General features: G+C 42.3%; 1 protein-coding gene across 1 annotated transcript in view; it reads right to left on the bottom strand.

Moving 5' to 3' along the window:
• LOC132229610 (cell surface glycoprotein CD200 receptor 1-like) overlaps nucleotides 1-20,874 on the bottom strand; it is a 151,797-nt gene that overhangs the window by 13,877 nt on the left and 117,046 nt on the right. The window contains exons 3-5 of the mRNA XM_059686167.1: nucleotides 11,666-11,707; nucleotides 3,080-3,397; nucleotides 2,714-2,962 (exon numbers count right to left, since the gene is read on the bottom strand). Of these exons, the coding sequence (XP_059542150.1) occupies nucleotides 2,714-2,962; nucleotides 3,080-3,397; nucleotides 11,666-11,707 (609 nt within the window). The remainder of the gene's footprint in view (nucleotides 1-2,713; nucleotides 2,963-3,079; nucleotides 3,398-11,665; nucleotides 11,708-20,874) is intronic.

Genomic DNA, 20,874 nt, shown 5'->3' with positions numbered 1-20,874 from the left:
AGTTCGCGCACCACTTACTCTGGCTCCTTTTCTCTCTCTCTCTCTCTCTCTCTCTCTCTCTCTCTCTCTCTCTCTCTCTCTCTCTCTCTCTCTTTCTCTTTCCCCCCTCTTTAAATCCTTGCTTTAAATCCTCTTTAAATCCTTAGTAATCACTAAGCCCAATACATAGGCTCACCCAATTGGGGACACTCTAAGAAACTGCAGGGGAAAGTTGTTTTTATAGAATCTGGGGATCAGAGTGGGAATAAGGATCAGAGAACCAGCTGTGGGGCAGCCCATTCTCCCAAACCAGTATTAAGTGCCACAGGGAAAACAAAATCTAAACAGTAGCTAGAGACCCGGAGGTCAATCCAGAAACACTGCCACGCAGGAGTTGAATCACAAATTGACTCTTATGTAAACACAAACGAGCATAAGAAACAAAGTACTGCCTGCTTGAAAATCAGGACTGTGACCTACAACACTGAGGAGCAGTGGAACGCAGGAACTTCAGTACTGTCCTGACTAGGAAATAGATGTGCCAAACAGAACAGAAGAGGAAGGGAATGACCTTCACTACTGCACATTTTTATTTTTAATTTTTTCATCTTTTACTTAAGAAGCTAAATTTTTTTTCGTCACTTGATTTTACCTTTTTAATTATTACATTTTTATTTTTAATCAGCATTAATACCACTACTATTTTACCTTTTTTTAAGTGTCATTTTATTTTCTCTTTATTTTATTTTGGGATTAGTGTTCTACATTCTATTTTCATCTTTCCTTTAGCATCATTTTACTCTATCTCAAATTTACCTTTATGCCAACACTCTCTTCCTCACTTTTCCCCTTTTGTTGTCCTGTTTCTCTTACCCTATTCCTGTTTTAGATTTTCCCTATTCCTTCTTTTTACCCCCTGTTAAAATTTCACCTTACTTATATATCTAATTTCCAATCCCCTGCTCTAAGTCCATACACACCTCTCTCTTCTGTTTCTTCACTATCCAAATTATTTTCTCTCTGTCATTTGTTGCTGTTTGCTTGATTGCTGATTATATTGGGGGGTTTTTATGTTTGTTTGTGAGATTGTTTCTCTTTTTCTTTTTGTTTTTCTGTTTGGTATCTGTTTATTTTTTGCTTCTGTTTTCCCTCGCCTCACTTGATATTAGTTGTTGTTCTTAGTTTGCATTCATCTCTAGGTACAGCGGGGCCTTGACTTATAAGTGTCCCAACTAACGAGTTTTTTTGAGATATGAGCCGTCTCTCAGCCGATTTTTTGCTTTGAGTTGCGAGCTAAAATTCAGGTTACATACGAGCCAGCTTCAGATACCCCACTGCTAGTTGGCGCAGCAAACGTCACAGTGATTTGACATACAAGTAATTTGAGTTACAAGCTCCATCACAGAACGAATTAAACTCGTAAGTCAAGGCCTCACTGTATTTGTTGCTGGCATTTATTGGGATTAGTTGCTGTTCTATTGGAGTTTTCTCCCCATATAAATAGTTTTTTCCCCTCTTCTATTTCATTCTCTTTCTTTTCTCTCTTACTTTTTTCCCTTTTCCCAATTTCATTTTTGCACTCCTTTTTTCTCTCTCTCTCTTTTTTTCTTTTTCTCTTCTTTCTTTCTTTCTTTCTTTCTTTCTTTCTTTCTTTCTTTCTTTCTTTCTTTCTTCCTTTCTTTCTTTCTTTCTTTCTTTCTTTCTTTCTTATCCCCTGATTCTCTTTTCTCTGGTGGTCACCTTTATTTGGGGTTATTAGTATCATGAATACATTTGTGTTTGGTGCCTTGTGCATTGTGCCTTGTTGTGTTGTATTTGTGCCTTTAAATCAACTCAGGAGAGAGAGAACTACACAAATATGGTTATTTTCTAAAAAGAAAAAAAAGTACAGCCAATGCGCACAAATAAGTAGAATCTGTTGCTAAAGAAACACTTTTTTCTTTTTACTATCAAAAGAATTTAAATAAACAATTTTAAATACGCTCAAAAAGCTAAAGAAAACTATGCACAAAGAACTTAGGGAAACCAGGAGAATAATATCTCACCAGAGAATGACAATAAAGAAATCTATACACATAAAATCCTAATATGCAAATAGACCGAACAGCAGAACAACTGGTCACTACGATGTGCACTGACCACCAGGGGACGCAAGTGGAACATGGCAGGTGTTGGCCACGGCAGGATGGTGGAGCCGGTGAGTGGGGGTGCCAGACTAAGGCGGGGCGCTGGTTGCTGTCATCAGGGAGAGCCTATGTCGGTTACTGAAAATTCTTTTCTCCTGCATGCCACGGTCCCGCCTGGTGCTCGTACCTGCTGCCAGCACTGGCCCCGCTTGCACCCACTGCTGGTGCCAGAGCCACTGCTTGCACCCACAACCAACAAAGATTATGAATGAAGCAAACACAAGGTAAAGAAAGATTGAACTCCTAAGTTGTAGATATTGTATGCCAGAGAAATTACACTACTCAAGCCAATTTACTAGATAGAAGTGAACATTAAATTCTTTTTTATTTTAATTATTAAAGAATCTACCTCATTCTTTTAAAATATGGCTCCTTACAACAAATTTCTGCATTATTCTTCTAGCTATCCTGCTTACTTGGTGTAAGAGGAGATAACACAGAAGGTGGAGTGAACATCCTTGAGAGGAATTCTCTACAAACTCCTTTTCCTTCTTACCACAACTCCTCTGAAAGAACGGAAAATCAAACACAAAACTAGAATTACTTACCTGGATTCAGCTCTATGGACCGACTCCAATTGCCAGTCTCATGGAAGACAGAGCAGGACACAATAGACACATTGCCATATGCCCAGTGGCACGTGCTTTGGACAGTCACTGTGCCATTGCTCCAATATTCATACTGAGGGACACAATCTCCCCCTGGGGTCCAGGAGATCCGGGCAGCCGGCCTCCCTGCAACTGCCTTGCACACCGCAGTTCTATTCTCACTTTGAAACAGGGTCGCCTCAGGGGCCACTGCAGAGATGAAGAAAGTGTTTTAGTCCTAACACATTAGACATGGAATTTAGCGAGATATTCCTTTAAGTCCAAAATCTGGTTTTCTGAAATACCATAATGCATAATGTTCCTTACCTAACACTTGGAGTTGATATTCATAAAAGAAATTCCCATCATATGCTGCCACTATACACCTGTAATGCCCTTCATGAGTGATGGCCACTGGGTCAATCTGAAGGGCAGGAATCTGGTCAGGTCTGTAGAGCCAGGTCATTCTCTTGTCAGTACAGTTTATTTTTGAGATCCTATTTGTGTCTCTCCGTTGGGTTCTGATGCAGGGAGGCTTGTCTCCGAGGAATATTTCCCATGTTGTTATGATCACATTTGTCAACAGGATAGGAGAGCAAGAGAGCACAGCCTTTGTATCCACCAGTACAGGCAGGGAAATATCAACTGGACACACACACACACACACACACACACACACACAGAATAAAAAAGAAAAACTTGGTAAGAAATTCACGTGTTACATTTTCCACATCATATTACATAATGTTTTACTAGAACATTATTTTGCTGGTGGTCTTATTCCAAAAATATTAGACTTACATTGAAAAAAATTAAACATTACCAAAATACAGGGTGTCCCCCCCAAAAAAATGTATACATGATTTAACAGTTGACAACTCACTTTTCTCTCCTTTTCAGGTTTAATTGATTTGAAATAATGGGTGAAGCCAGACTATGTTTTGAACAAAGAAAATTTATCCTAAAGAGCCACTAGACTTTTTTTTAATAGAGATACATAAAAGATAAAGTTTACAGTACAAAACCTGCAACAGTCAATGAATTTCACAATTGCACACAAATACCGAACTAAATTATTCTTTTTTAAAAATACTATCTAAATATTTGTGTATTATTATCCATCTCCTAACTCAATGACTGCCCATCAGCAGATGAGTGGATTAGAAAACTGTAGTACATCTACACAATGAAACACTACGCTGCTGTAAAAAAGAAGGAATTCTTACCATTTGCAACAGCATGGATGGAACTGGAGAACATTATGCTAAGTGAAATAAGCCAGTCAGTGAAAGATAAATACCACATGACCTCACTCATTTGTGGAATATAACGAACTAAATGATTCTTTTTTAAAATATATATATAGTTCATTGATTTTCCACAGAGAGGAAGGGAGAGAGACAGAGAATCAGAAACATCGATGAGAGAGAAACATCGATCAGCTGCCTCCTGCACACTCCCCACTGGAGATGTGCCCGCAACCAAGGCACATGCCTCCAACCGGAATCGAACCTTGGACCCTTCAGTCCGCAGGCCGATGTTCTATCCACTGAGCCAAACCAGCCACGGCTAAATGATTCTTTATGTTTGTGATTCCATTGCTTCGCATTATTAGCAGTGCCTAGACCAGAAAAGTCACCAGTTGAAAACAAGCATTGACAAAAAAACTATTCACTTCTGTAGATACTTCTAAATTCTGAAATTGAACTGTATGTTAATAAACACTGATTATATAATCAGTCAAGGTGTGCATACATTTTTGGGATGCACTGTATATATAACATATTAAACCTAATCCAAAGATTAACTCATTTTCTCCTATACTAGTATTATGTATTTTTAGTTAAACAGTACGAATTATATATGTGAACACATTTTTAAGTATTTTTTAAATTAATTCAGGTGTTTTGATATCCATGGAAAAAAACAAGAAAACTCATTTCTCAACTAAAAGACAATGATAATGAATCTTTTGGTCAGAGATTATTATATTTATTATATATCTCATATTTCCTGGGGTAGAAAATGGAATAACTAGTGATGTGGTTGTTTCCTTCTAAGGTTTGATGAGAGAGAATAAATCAGTAATAACAAATCTAAAAGCCCATCCCTAAAGGTGACACTTCAGGCAAAAATAAATATGGAAGGTAAATGGTATTAAAAATAATAAGATGGCATTCAGTTTGAGCAAGCTGGGAAAATTTTAAGTTTTTTACTTGTATGTGGAGAACCAGAAAGTCAGCAAAACTAACAGATTCTTCTTTCCTTCCTTCTCAGTTATACAGACTATCAAAGAGATCAACTATAAACTTGTCTCACAGATTTTGTTACCATATAATCACTCTAATAATGAGGATTCAATATAGAAGTTGACTCTTTTTCTCCATCTTTTAAAGTAAAAATTGATTCCTGCAACCTACAAGTATTTCCCAGCGTGGAATCTCACATTTTCCCCGTAAATTGGCATAATGTGTCCATGACTGGTAGGGGTTTGCTAGGTATACCTGTTACAGCTCACCTGTAACAATGATGCCCGTAATTTCATCATTTTTAGCATGAACTGTATGGTAGGGCAAAATTTTTATGTGAGTGAAGCTTGCTTGTGCTAAACTCTGCATTAATCTCTCTCCTCTGTTGGTGTCACCTGCCTTTTCTGTGAAGTACTCAAGTCTTTGAATTTCACAGCCAAATAAAGATCACTTAACTAGATGAGGAAGAGGGGGGGTTTAAAGCAGATCTGAAAGGCAGTTAAATATTAAATTTAAAGAGACATTTATTTCAGTCCCAAATCTGATTATCTGAAATGCCACAATGTACAATGTTTCTTACCTAACACTTGGCTTGTTGGGAACCACTATAGTTAGATGTGAATAAGCTACATGTGCACAAGGGAAAGATGCTGAAGATAAAACCAGAAAGAAAAGAGACTGGTGAGGAGGCAAGTTTGAAGGCTTCTTAATTTCTCAGGAGTTTGAACTTTAGCTTATAAACATTATAAGGCTTTAATGTTTTTTGCCTAATATTTATCCTCAAGATCTGATTCTATTTGTTTAAAGAAAGTACTAGGTAATCATATAAACATTCATTTTAACAGGGCCAAGTACCCAAAGTATTAACTCAAATGGCGAGGAATCTAAGCATAGTAAGTATTCTTTGTTCTTTCACCTTCCTCCATGCTATAACTTTAAATCAATCACCCTTCTCCTTTATAATGATAGTTCTTATGGAAATGCTATAATTTTATCTTTTCTCTATCATTCTTTTTTCTGTTTATGCCTGAAGTGATAATTAACAATAGCTAGCTACTCCCTCACACTCAGTGGGTTTGGCACCTGTCTAACCCTACTATTCTCCATACACTCCTGTGATCAGCTAGGGTGATTTCACCTCCTACTGCATTGAGGAGAGAGAGGGTAGATTCCAGAATCAGCAGTCATATCCCATCTTTTCTGGATCCTTTGTCTATAAATACTCCCAGTCTCACCCAGCTACCATCCCCTGGTTTAAGTCCCCATTACCATTCATCTAGAATCTAGCATGTCAAAGTCGCAGCCCACAGCCACATGCAGCCCACAACGAGTAAGTTTGCGGCCCAATATAACGGTATGTAAGAGACGTTTTAATAAAAATTTGGAGACTTAATTTTTACAATATCCTGTTATGTATAATTATTAATAATGAAATACAATGTTTACGAATGACTGATTACTATAATTATGTTGCATTCATTTCCCTATGAGCCTTACACGCAGGCGTTCTCTCCACTAATACTAGCAGTGAATATTTCAGCAGCCCATTGCCACATCATTAGTCTTTCTTGGACTGACTTGTTTGGTGAGGGCAGCAGGAAATATTTCACTTTCGGAGAACAAGAAAAGTACATTTATTTGCATTACGCTTATTAATTTGTGCAGTTATTCCATGTCTAGTAAGTTAATGTTCAAGAAAAAAACATTAATTTTTATTAAAAAGTTCTATTATTTTATGTTAATGACTAGGGGCCTGGTGCATGAAGATTAGTGCATGGAGGGGTCAGGAGGTGTGGAGTGGGGGGTGGGGGGAGGGGAGGGGGGAGTAAGAGGTGGGGGGGCCCTCAGACCGATCTGCACCCTCTCCAATATGGGAGCCCTCAGGGGAGCCCTCTCCAATCTGGGAGTTTCTGTCTGTCTTTGCAATCATATGAGCGAATTGTCTGAGACCCCCAACCCAGTTTGGTTTGTTGCTCACAGAATAATAGAGGCATTTTTTAATTCTTTGCTTCATTGGTGGAGATTTCCTGGAAGTTTTAGGATATCTTCCCTTTAATTTTTCCTAGACACTCTGATTTTACTTACTAGAGGCCCGGTGCACAAAAATTTGTGCACTGGAGGGGGGGGGTCCCTCAGCCCAGCCTGCCCCCATCACATACTGGGAGCCCTCAGGGATGTCCTATTGACAGCTTAGGCCCGATCCCTGCTCCCCTTGGGGAGCGGGCCTAAGCCACAGTCTGGCCTCCTTTTGTGGGAGGCGACCAGGCTGATCAGGGGAAGGCACCAGCCCCATCACCCCACTGCTGCAGCCACTGCCAGTCACCGCAGCCACCAAGGTGTTTTCATCAACACAGACTCCAGTCCCTTCACCATGAAAAAATGACAACTTTCTTTAGGCATTTTCAAGATGTGTCTTTCATAGGATATGACATTTCTTTATTATATTTTTTTATCCTCACCTGAGGATATGCTTCCATTGATTTTTAGAGAATGTGGAAGAGAAAGGGAAAGACAAAGAGAAACATCAAAGTGAGAGGAACACTTTGATTGGTTGCCTCCTGCATGAGCCCTGACCTGGGCCCCAGCCAGGGAGGAGCCTGCAACCTAGGTACATGCCCTTAGTCAGAATCGAACCTAGACCCTGCGGTGAGCAGGCCAAGGCATTATCCACTGAGCAAAACCAGCTAGGGCAGGATATGTCATTTCTTAGCCCTCCAGCAGCAGACCTTCCTTTTTTTCTCCAGGAGTGTGGTAAAAAACCCTAGATCACCTTATTGGATTCTTACCCAAGTTACTAAGAATATTACCAGTGGCATACAGGGAGCTTAGCCAATAAGCAGTCAGAAAAGCTGTTTCCTCTGTAGTTCACACCAATTGCCGGCTAGGCCCCTGCCCAGGCCTAACGCCTCTGACCAAGGCATTAGGCCTGGGAAGGGGACCCCCAGCTCCCTGCCATCACTGGCTCTGCCCCTGCTCCCCATGATTGCTGGCTCTGCCCCTGGTCCCCACCATCGCCAGCTCTGCCCCTGCCCAGGCTTAATGCCTCTGACCAAGGCATTAGGCCTGGAAAGGGGACCCCCAGCTCCCTGCCATCGCTGGCTCTGCCCCTGCCCAGGCCTAACGCCTGTGCCGAGTCGTTAGGCCTGGGCAGGGGGGCTCCAGCTCCCCGTCATCACTGTCTCTGGCCCTGCTCCCCTTGATTGCTGGCTCTGCCTCTGCTTCCCGCCATCACCGACTCCCTCCCTGCTCCCCGCTATTGCCAGCTCTGCCCCTGCACAGGTCTAATGCCTCTGACCAAGGCCTTAGGCCTGGGCAGGGGACCGCCAGTTCCCCGCGATTGCTGGCTCCGCCCCTGCCCAGGCATAATGCGTGTGGCTCAGTTGTTAGGGCTGGGCAGGGAACCCCCAGCTCCCGCAATCATTAGATCCACCCCTGCTCCCAATGATTTCCAGCTCTGCTCTGCCCCTGCCCAGGCCTAATGCCTGTGGCCGAGGCATTAAGCCTGGGCAGGGGACCCCCAACTCCTGTAATCGCCAGCTCTGCCCCTTGTCCCCACCATCACTGGCTTCCTCCCTGCTCCCCGCCATCACCAGCTCCACCCCTGCCCAGGCCTAAAGCCTCTGACCAAGGCGTTAGGCCTAAGCAGGGGATCCACAGCTCCCTATCATTGCCGGATCCGCCCCTGCTTCCCGCCATTGCCGGCTCTGCCCCTGCCCAGGCCTAACGCCTGTAACTGAGGCATTAGGTCTGGGCAGGGGACCCCCAGCTCCCTGCGATCACTGACTCAGCCCTTGCTCCCTGCCATTGCAGGCTCTGCCCCTGCCCAGGCCTAACTCATCAAGGCATTAGGCCTGGGCACGGGACCCCTCAGCTCAGATTGCAGGCTCCCAATGCCACTGGACACCTACATATGCAAATTAACCACCATCTTTGTTTGGTTAATTTGCATACTCATCTGATTGGCTGGTGGGCGTAGTGAAGGTACAGTCAATTTGCATGTTTGTCTATTATTAGGTAAGACTAGAGGCCCGGTGCACAAAAATTTATGCACTCGGGGGGGGAGGGGGCGTTCCTCAACCCGGCCTGTGCCCTCTCGCAGTCTGGGACCCCTCGGGAGATAACAACCTGCTGGCTTAGGCCTGCTCCTGGGTGGCAGAGGGCAGGCCCAAACCGTAGGTGCAGCCCCTGGTTGGGCTCAGAGCAGGGCTGATTGGGGAGTTGGGGCAACGCACCCTGTCACACACAGAGCAGGGCCCATCAGGGGGTTGGGGCGCCGCACCCTGTCACACACAGAGCCACAGGGCGATCAGGGGGTTGGGGATCTCCCCCGTATCAGGCACAGAGCAGGGCTGATCAGAGGGTTAGGGTGCCTTCCCCTGTCACGAACAGAGCAGGACGGATAGGGAGGTTGTGGCCCTGCCCCCCTTCACACACAGAGCCGCAGGGCGATCAGGGGTTTGAGCGCTGCCCCCTGTCATGCTGATCCCGGTGTCGGGAGGCCTCGCGGCTCCACTGATCCCAGTGCTGGGAGGCATATTACCCTTTTACTATATAGGATAGAGGCCTGGTGCAAAGGTGGGGGCCGGCTGGTTTTCCCTGAAGGGTGTTCTGGATCAGGGTGGGGGTTCCCACTAGGGTGCCTGGCCAGCCTGAATGAGGGGATGATGGCTGTTTGCAGCTGGTCACATACCCTTCAGGGTGGGGGTCCCCACTGGGGTACCTGGCCAGTCTGGGTGAGGGGCTGAGGGCTGTTTTCAGGCTGGCGGGTGACTAAAATTCCCAACCACTCCTTTTTTTCTTTTTCTTTTTTATTCTGGGCCAGCTTTAGCTCTGAGGCTTGGCTCCACCTCTTAGGCCTCCGCTGCTAAAAGCAGGTATCTGGTTTGTTTGGGTTCTATAATCGAAACACTGTTTCAACTCCAGTTCTGAGATCCTGGCGGGCTGAAAGCAGGTTTCTGGGGTTTTGTTTAGCTTCTATATTTGTAACAATGTTTCAAACTGCAAGCTCAGAGGCCGGCAAGGCAGGCGGGGAATGTTGGAGTCCTCTGTCACTGAAGCAAGCAAGCCTCACGTTCACTTAAAGCTGCCTGGCTGCCGGCCGCCATCTTGGCTGGCAGTTAATTTGCATATCTCGCTGATTAGCCAATGGGAAGGGTAGCAGATGTACAGCTAATTACCATGTTTCTCTTTTATTAGATAGGATATCTCTCACATTTGCTTTCATAATACTCCCGTGTCCCCCGGAAAGGCTGACAGGCCTGGACACTACAGCAGCGGTGGAGCGGCAAGGCTGGATCTGCCCCGCCCTGGCAGCAGATCCAGCCTCGCCCCTTGGCCCCCTCTGCCCTCGGCTAGGTCGACAGGCCCTGACACTCCAGTGGTGGGGTTGAGGGGACTAGGCACCACCATCTTGTGGCTATGGGCACCACCATTGTTGTGATGGAGTTATGGTTAATTTGCATATTACACTTTTATTAGGTAGGATTACTCATTAATTTCAGCCCTTTGTTTTCACATGTCTATCGAAATAAACCTAAACTTCTTTGACAATTGAAGCTATTGTTTTTTTGCAGTCCACATAAACTTAAACCTTGTTGATTTAGCCCATGTTATCCTTTCAGTTTGACATGCTTGGTCTAGATCAGGGGTGGGCAAACTTTTGACTCGAGGGCCACAATGGGTTCTTAAACTGGACTCAGAAGAAGGAGCTGCGGCCGTGTTTCCTGACATTGCCATGTTAACACTGCTGCTGTTGAAGGAGCAGAGGGGAGAGCAAGAGAACCCTCCACTCTTTCGGCTCCACGGGCCGGATAGAACAGCCGAACGGGCCGGATCCAGCCCTCGGGCCGTAGTTTGCCCACGGCTCGTCTAGATACTACAAAGGCTCCTAATTCTATCTCTGTCTCAAAACTCTCCTGTCTTCAATTCATACCTTACATGGCAACCAGGCACATCATTCTATAGCACAGATGTAATTCACTCAACTCTAACATCCTTCAGAGATCTCTCCCTGCTTGAAGAAAACATTTAAATGCCTTTGCTTTTCTTTGAAAGCCCTCTTTTCCAAAATTACTTATCTTTCAAATCCAATCACTCCCTACAGTGTCCCCCCACTTCATGTCTGTTGTACTAGTAACACTCCTTACTCTAGTGTTTCTCTTCAGAATGTGTAAATCTTTTGACTTTTTTATTTTAATACTCCTTTTCCTTTAAGACTCAGTTCCCCTGTGAAGCTTTCTCTGAGCCTAGGTGCTCACAGCTCCTTCCTCTAGACTCCAGGCACACTTGATATGACAGCTGTGCCCATTTCTGTGAGCCCCCATAAAATCGAGCTCCCTGAGGGCTTTCTCATAGTCTTACACATCTTGCTCATCTTTGTGTTCCCTGAAGAGCCTAGAACAGTGCCTGATAGAGCAAGATCCATAATTTTCAAATGGAATTCAACTGCTTTGGGGATGAAGGGGCAGGTTCATTCAGGCTCCCTCACCCCACAGCATTCAGATTAGCATATTCTTCAGTTAGGCACAAGGCTGGCCCTCAGACCAGACCATCAACTATGTTTATAAGAAAGTTCAACACTCCATCCCTTCAGAACATGTCTCTAGGGGAAAAAATACAAACACACACACAAAAACAAACAAGAAAACAACAACACATATATTACCTTCTGCAGGAAGTTGTGAAGAGTTCAGGTTTCTAGATGAAGCTAGAAAAATATTCAGAGAAAGGTAAATGAAATCAATTTTAGGTACTTAAATGAAGGAAGCCATTGTTTCTCCACTAAAATTTATGTGCAACATGATAGAATATGAGTTAACCATAACTAACTTACATTAAAAGCCATGCAAAACAGCCTTGGCTGGGTGGCTCAGTTGGTTGGAGTGTCATCCCATACACCAAAAGGTTGTGGGTCTGATTCCTGTTCAGGACACATACCTAGATTTTGGGTTAGTTCCCCCATACAGGCACATACAGGAAGCAACTGATTGATATTTCTCTCTCCCTCTTCCTCTTCTCTCTCTAAAATCAACAGGAACATATCCCCAGGGGGGGATTTTAAAAATAAATACATAATCTTTTTAAAAAGTATTGCAAAACAAATGAGTTGTTCCATCATTAAATGAAAAAAATATGTTAACATCTTAAAGTTACATTCACAAGCTATTAATCAATGATTTTCCACTTATGAAACACCTTCTTTTGTACTTGACTACTATTTTGTATGAGGTAAACCTGCCTCCACCCCTTCCCTAGCACAATAGATTTGCCAATCAGGGGCACCTCAAGTGAGCAATCCTTTCTCCAGACACCACTCCTGATTAAAATTGTTTGGCTCAGTGGTGGGCACCTCACCTACCTGAACAAATTAGAGTACTTCCTCAAGAATTTTGGGCCAGAACTAAGAAGAATGGTTCATTCTTCTTCCTTCCCCATTTTTTCTACTCTGACGGTTAATTTTATGTTAACTTGGCTAGGCCATGGTTCACAGATATTGAGTCAAACATTACTCTAGATGTTTCTGTGAAGACACTTTTAGATGAGATTAACACTTAAGTCAGTAAACATTGAGTAAAGCAAATTAGTCTCCATAATGTGGGTAGGCCTCATCCAACCAGTTGAAGGACTTAAAAAAAGACTGACCTGGGAAAGGGAGTTTGGCCAGCAGACTGCCTTCAGACTTGAACTGAAACTCTTTCCTGGCCCACCCTGCAGATTTTGGACTTGCCAAGCTTCTATAATCAAATGAGTCAATTCCTTAAATCGTTCTTTCTCTCTCCCTCCACATGCACACACACATACACACACATACAATCCTGTTGTTCTGTTTCTCTGAGAAACCCTGACTAATATGTCTACTTTGGCAAGAGGTAAATAGAGGCAGAGGAGGGGCAAGCAGGAGAGAGAGAGAGAGAGAGAGAGAGAGAGAGAGAGAGAGAGAGAGAGAGAGATGACAGTCTTTACCTAGCTAAAATTTCTAATTCCATAGCTCCAAGACCCCTATGCATATTTTCCCTTGGGTTTTACAGTTTCAGACAATCAAAGTAGTCCTAATCTAGTTCAACTTTGATTCTGAAAACCTTGTGTTTTGTAGCAAAGATTTTTTTAAGTATTTCTTATTATTTAAGGGCCTAAAAAAAAGTTCTTCCTGTGCGTTTAACCACTCAATAAGCATTTACCAGTCCTTTGCTTATAAAAATATACTCTTGCTCCCCATTCTAATTTTGTACCCAGTTCTACCACATTTTAAAATAAACAAAGAAATTCGTTAAAGAGCTTAGAAATGAGCAGCAACAGGCCTCTGAAATAATTTGGCTTTTTCTAGTCAGCTGTAATTGGCTTGGGATGAAGGCAGGCTATTTTTGAGATTCTATTATATTTAGTTCATATTAGGCTCAAGAATCTGTTCCAGAAACAGATAAGAGGTCAGAGCTGACCTCAGAGAGCTTAACCAGATCAAGCTATGACTTAGATATTCTAGATGCTAAAGCTCTAAAATCCATAGCACGAAATATAGCTTAGCCTCCCAGACCTCTCCCATCCCACCACACCCAGCTTGCAAGGGTTCTGGGGTCTGTCAGTTTCTTCCATTTTCAAATTCACCACCAACCAAGACTGTGTGTTTGTAATGGAAGAAAATTAGGATGTGAGTACTTTTGATGATGGTATAGTTGGAGTTGCCATTTGGAAGCATCAAGAGGAAATTTTAAAGTTTTATTAGGAATAAGGGGTATACGTGAGGTGGGGTAAGAGCCCTGGAAGAGAAAAATCAGGTTCTGCCACATTTCCATAGAGGGCCATAACGTAAGCATCTGAGGCTTTGCGGGCCTTATGGTCTCTGTTGTAAGTATTCATCTCTGCTGTTGCCTCAAGAAAGCAGCCACGTATAATACTTAAACAAATAGGTGTGGCCTTGTTCCAATAAAGTTTTATTTACATTGTTTTGTTGGTAATAAATTTCTTTTTTATATATGTTTGTATTGATTTTTTTTTTAGAGAGAGAGAGAGAGGAAGAGAGGGGGATAGAGAGAGAGAAACATCAATGAGAGACATTGGTCAGCTGCCTCCTGCATGCCCCCTACTGGGCAACCAGCCTGCAACCCAGGCATGGGCCCTGACCAGGAATTGAACCAGTGACTTCCTGGTTCATGTGTCAATACTCAACCACTGAACCATACCAGATGAGCTAAATTCTATTTTTTTAATTAAAAACTTTAATGTTGACATAATTGCAAGGGTCCCCCTTTTCGCCACACTTTGTGGCTGGCTGGATTTTGCCCATGGGCCATAGTTTGCTGACTCTTGATTTAAAGTATGGTGTTTTCTTTGTTCTAATTTCTTGCATTTACCACCATTTAAAACAATAAACACCTATTGAAAATTCTATTTTCTTCTGCTTACTTTGCCTTTTAAAAATAAACTAAATCTCTACTAACAAATTCTTCCTCAAATTAAATAAATTTCCTGTTTTTACCATAACTTGCAACTTTCCACCCTCCCTTCCTGCCATCCTTCCCGTACCCTAAGTGAAGTGTGCCAAGGATGGAGAGCACCAAGTGGGATTCCCATGAAGAGAAAACTACAATGTGCCCTGCTCCATTCCCAGCTAAGGTAGCTGTCTGGCGAGCAAGAGATGGCAGCCCTGATAGACAAAGGTTACTGTAGTAGATGAGGGTTTTGTCTTGTGGCATTTGGACTCTACAGCCCTGAGAACTTCTGTCTATTTTAAAGGCATAGGCTCTTGTCAATAGAAAGTTCAAAAACTCTGCCTTAATTGATGTCTTTAAAGGGATATTTAAATTTTTTTCTTCTATCCTTTGGATTTTACTTCATATGCCCCATAGAAATTGTTATTTTAGTGAAAAAGCAAATATCTTTCATGCTCTAAACCAGCGGTTCTCAACCTTCCTAATTCTGTGACCCTTTAATACAGTTCCTCATGTTGTGGTGACCCCCAGCCATAAAATTATTTTCGTTGCTACTTCATAACTGTAATTTTGCTACTGTTATGAATCATAATGTAAATATCTGATATGCAGGATGTATTTTCATTGTTACAAATTGAACATAATTAAAGCATAGTGATTAATCACAAAAACAATATGTAATTATATATGTGTTTTCTGATGGTCTTAGGCGACCCCTATGAAAGGGTCGTTCGACCCCCAAAGGGTCGCGACCCACAGGTTGAGAACCGCTGCTCTAAACTATTAGGTTGTAGGCACTTCAATGGATTCTCATTTTAGCAAACTTGTCTTGGAATGTTGGAAATTTGGGCACATTACTTCTTAGCAGATGTGCCTAATATGTGTCCAGAAACTAATAGGAGTCTGTTACAAGAGCCTGGTCTTGCATTAAGTGGTGTCTTCATGATTGACTTGAATGAAGTCTTCAAACATTTTGAGTTTCAATGATCTCCCAGGGGGATGGAATGTGGGCAAAACCTTCTGCTTAATAAAGGTTTTCCAGTGAGTGGAGACCCATAGAGAAATCTTCCTCTCAACCCAGATACCAAATCCTCCTACAATCAAGCAAAATCCACCTCCTTCCAAAGCATACCCTGAGAAGGAAAATCAATAAATTATCCTTGTAACTTCTCATACCAGAGATAAAACTCACAAGTTAAAATGTACTCTTAAGTGTGCAAACATGATTGTTTTTAGAAGAGAAAAAAAATCATGCTTATCTCCACAAATATTCCTCTGATTATTTTTATAATGTTAGATATGCTTTTTATACTTCATTAGTTGTTAATATATGAGTTCTTTAGTTTTGTTGTCTCTATTGGCAGCTAGGTGCTATAGATACCAATTTCATATCAAGTATCATGACTTGATTGAAAATATAAAGTGTCCTTCTTGCTCAGTCTTGTTTGAAGTTTTGTCTACAGTACCAAAGTAGTACAACAAACATTCAAAGTTTCTGATTAGTGCTCCTGTTTTCTTTCTTTAATTTCTTCATATGAAATCAAATTTTCTTTCAAATTTATAAAGATCATAGTTTTAGATTATTAACATCAGAAGTCTAATTAACTCTTTCACAATGTACATATACAGGGTGTCAAAAAAGTATATACACTGTAACAGCTGATAGCTCAATTTTGAAAATGAAATGTATCTTAATAAATACTCCTTTTTAAATTAAATCTTTATTGTTGAAAATACTACATATGTCCCCCTTTCCCCCTTCATGTGCCCCTTCTAGCTAAACACTGTCTTTATAATTATTCAAAGTGTGTGTATACATTTTGTGGGGACACCCTAGGGGACACCCTATATATAGACTGAAACAAATGTGAATTGTGCTTTCTAAAAGATATTTATAGTAGAAAAGTAACTTAATTACTTATACTCATTTCTTTGGGCTGCCTTAATATAGGGTATCGCCAAAAAATGTATACACACTTTGAATAATTATAAAGGCAGTGTTTATTAAAATGCATTTCATTTTCAAATTGAGCTATCAGCTGTTAAAGTGTATATATTGGGGGGGGGGGTTACACCCTGTATATATAACTGCAAATTTGATCACTTAAAACAACAGAAATGTATTCTCTAATATTTCTGGAAGCCAGGAGTCTGACATCAAGGAATCCTTCCTTGCTTCTTTCAGGTTTTGGTCACTGCCAAAACTCCTTGGTGTTCCTGGGTTTATAGACATATTAATTCAGTTTCTATCTCACTTCACATGACTTTCTTCCCTGTGTCTTCTCTTTTAAGGACATGGGCCATGGACTTAAGGCCCACTCTAATTCAGGATGATCACATCTCACGATCCTTTAGTTAATTTTTCAAAGATTCTTTTTCAAAATTGAGCTATCAGCTGATAAAGTGTGTATACTTTTTGTGGGGGACATCCTGTATATATAACTGCAAACATTCACAGGTTCCAGGTGGACAAATCTTTTGGGGGCCACCATTCAATCCACAACATTCATGCATTATCTGCACCCCTAAGATTTATAGTTTATATAGTTACCTTACTTATTTTATCCTGTAGTTGATTTTAAATATAGTTTATTCTGTAATTTTTCTAGATCACGATTGAGTATAATTTAAAAAGATATTTACTGAGTCCAAGAATGTATTGTGCACTCATTGGAATTATTTTTTCATGAAATTCTTAATGTAACATCACAAAAATAACTTTTTAAAATACAAAGAAAAAGTTAACTATAATGGCAAACAAAAGTTTGGGAGAGTGTAGGGCTAGGTAAGGGGTACAGAAAATATATTACTAACATCTACTAAGACCTATTTTTAAAAGAATTTTAGAGTAATAACTTCTGTTTTAAAAATTGAATGAAAAATATTTTGAAAATTGTTTTACTCAGTGAACACGTTCTCAAAATAGTATTAAATAAGCACAGAAATAATTTCAGAATGAAAAATGTACCAAAAATTTTACACATAAGCAGTTTTTCTTAAATCCTTAATGGAGGATATGTTTTTTATTGAATATTTTAGAGAGAAAGGGAAGGAAAGAGAGAAAAACATCAATGTGAGAGAGAAACATCGATCAATCAATTGATCAATTGCCTCCTGTACAATCCCGACTGAGCATTGAACTGCAACAGAGATTTGAGCCCTAACCAGAATCAAACCTGAAACCTTTTGTGTATAGGATGATGCTCCAAGTAACTGAACCACCTGGCCAAGACAAAAAAGCAATATTTTGTTTAGACAATACAGTCTATAAATGCATATACAATAATTCAAACTCCCAAACTGTAAAACCTATTATAGTCATCAAGTACTCTCTTATTAGAATTATCATTAAAAAATGAGCATTACCCAAACTGCAATTGTTCTTACCCAGTTGCTGTATTGAGTTGCTTGATGCACTTATGCGCTCTGAAATGGGGTGAAGAGAGAAATATATATATTAGCATTTAACTTCTAATTAAAACCACGTTTCTTCACATTCTTGAAGCCATCTTTGGATTGCAGTCACCAATGAAAACACAAATTATGAAAGACAAACAAAAGTCTTAAAAAATGTACCCCAGTATGAACTTGTGACCAGATCTTTCTGCCTATTTGTTATACTCCCACTTTAGGCCCAAAATGCTTCTCACTATTTCCTGTCTTGATATTCAAATCAGAGTATTTCTTCTCCCAGGCTTATATGCATTTAGTCTATCTCTGGATAAAAGAGTTTTATTATCTACTACAGACTCTTTAGGAACCAGTGCCTAGTAAGAAAAAGTTTAGAAGAGCTGTGTTGATTACATACTGGCATGAAACAAAAAAGAATTTTCCTAAATATTGTTAAAGAAAACTATTGTTAATTTTCCTAAATATTGAAATCACATTATGTGAACAACTATCTATCAACTTCAAATTTAATAAGGCAAACTCAAATTGGGAATTGCTATAAACATATTTTGAGCTGCAACTAATTGCAAACTACTTGCTAGACATAGAAACACCATAGTAAATAATACCTCTTCTCCCCAAGAGCTCAAGATCCAGGCGAGGAAGCTGCTATTTTAAAAAGACAGAAACCATGCCATCTTGAATGAGACAGCTGCTCTGACTAGGAGTCCAGCCTCACCACCATCCAGACTGGCTTCAGACTCCACCCTGTACCTTACAACCACTCTGGCCAAAGACCTGCTACCTCAGCCACAGAACTATGAACACCGGGACTCCAGCCTCCCTGGCCATGGGCTCCTGTGGACCCTGGAGTGAGCTCCCCTCCCACTGGCCTGCCGCTTCAGCCCTAGGCCCCACATGGTGACTGAGCCCTCCATTGAGTCTCGTAGTGCATGACCCTCCTGCCAAGCCCTCTGCTTCAGCTGCAGGCCTTGTGTGACTCAGTGTCTGGACCCTTTGGTGAGAGCAAAAATGGGGAGACAAAGAAACAACCCCTAAAGGAAAGAAAAGGCTGTCACCAGAAAAGGAACTAAAAGAAAAAGAGGCATGCAATATGTCAGAAAACAAACTTAGAGTAAGGGTCATACAATTCCTAAACCAGCAGGATGAGAAAACCAACAACTTATGTAAGAATCAAGAGGAAATAAAGAATGATATCTTAGCTAATAAAAGAGTAATATGCAAATTAACCATCACTCCACAACAAAGATGGCAGCACCCATAGCCACAAGATGGGAGCGCCCAGTCCCTCTCAACCCCGCCAGAGTCCCACAATCCGGGGGAGGGGGAAGCTGCTGAGAGCCAGCAGCATGAGCGGCCTGACTGAATGCTGCCCAGAGGCCCTCCTGACCCTTTATAAAAAAAACAAAAACAAATTCACTGCCCACAGAGTGATCCCCCCACACAAACCTGCAGCCTCATGGTCTTAGCCTCGGAAGCACCCGCCCCCCCACAGAGTGATCCCCTCCCACCAGCAGCCTCAGGGTCTCAGCCTCGGAAGTGCCCACACCCCCACGGAACAATCCCTTCCCAGCGGCAGCCTCAGGGCCTCAGCCTTGGAACCTTGTGCAGCCCCACAAAGTGATCCCCCCCACACACACCCCTGCAGCCTCAGAAGCATCCGTGCCTCCCCAGAGTGACCCCCTCCCAGCAGCAACCTCGGGGTCTCAGCCTCAGAACCTTGCACACCCCCATGGAGTGATCCCCCCACACACATCTGCAGCCTCGGGGTCTCAGCTTTGGAAGCTCCATGCCCCCATGGAGCAACCCCCTTCCAACAGCAGCCTCAGAACCTTGCACACCCCGACTGAGTGATCCCACACACACAATTGCAGCCTCAGGATCTCAGCCTCGGAAGCACCAACACCCCCACAGAGCGATCCCATCCCAGCAGCAGCCTCGGGGTCTCAGCCTTGGAGCCTTATGCATCCCCACAGAGTGACCCCCACACACACACACACACACCTGCAGCCTCAGGGTCTCAGCCTCAGAAGCGCACATGCCCCCAAGGAGCGATCCCCTCCCAGTGGCAGCCTCAGGGTCTCAGCCTTGGAACCTTGCACATCCCCATGAAGTGATTCTCCCCCCACACACCTGCAGCCTCAGGGTCTCAGTCTCAGAAATGTCAGCGGCCGCCCCTGGCGAGTGATACTGCCCCACTGGCAACATCGGGGAGTCAGCCTCAGAATTTCCCTTGCCCCCAGCCAAGTGATTGGAATGTGTGTGTGTGTGGTGGGGGGGTGGTATTTGGGAAAATCTGCCCAGCAAACTTCTCCCATTGGGCAGAAACTTGTGACCAGGTTAAGGAGATAAATGGGTTTTGTTTAAAATCTTTACAAACCGCAAAGGAAAACCCTGAGGGAGGGTTTCATATCAGAAGTAATTTGTAACTAATTTCTGAAGGCAAACTGCTACATTGCAGTTACATTACTGGAGAGTACCTAGTGTTCCGGAGGTCTCCGCAGCGGTTGTGCAGGCACTTCCCACCCTAGTTCCTCAGCACCAAAGGCTGGGATTGAGCTCACCCAGGAAGGCCTTTTCCTCTACAGTTTTCACCAAGGCAGAGAGGTTTTGTAGAAATGAGTAAGAAGTGCCCACACACAAGTCCTGAAGATGCCAGGGCCGGCAGAAATAACAAACAAATGGGGAAAAGAGCAAAACCAGAAACACCACCAATCCCAACATAGATCATTTTTTTTCTTCAGATGACAGTGTGTTCCCATCTTCTTTGTCTTCTGGAAGCAAGACAGATTCAAGTACTGACAATTCTACCAACGGAAAAGTTAAAGGAAAGAGAGGACAGAAAAGGAATAAAAGGAGAAAAGAAAGGACAAAAGATGAAACATCAAGAAAAATAAAGAGAAGGAAAAAAGGAGGAAACAACCACATGATATCATCTTTCCAAGGTCTCATGAAATTCCTATTTAAGGAATTTATTTTATGACACTTTTAGTTTGCGTTTACATTTTAACTGGTTTGTCAAAACCACAGCAGGTAC

The sequence above is a fragment of the Myotis daubentonii genome, chromosome 3 (genome assembly GCF_963259705.1).
Source record: "Myotis daubentonii chromosome 3, mMyoDau2.1, whole genome shotgun sequence".
In the NCBI taxonomy this organism is placed as follows: domain Eukaryota; kingdom Metazoa; phylum Chordata; class Mammalia; order Chiroptera; family Vespertilionidae; genus Myotis; species Myotis daubentonii.
This window is presented reverse-complemented; position numbering and strand designations above follow the sequence as displayed.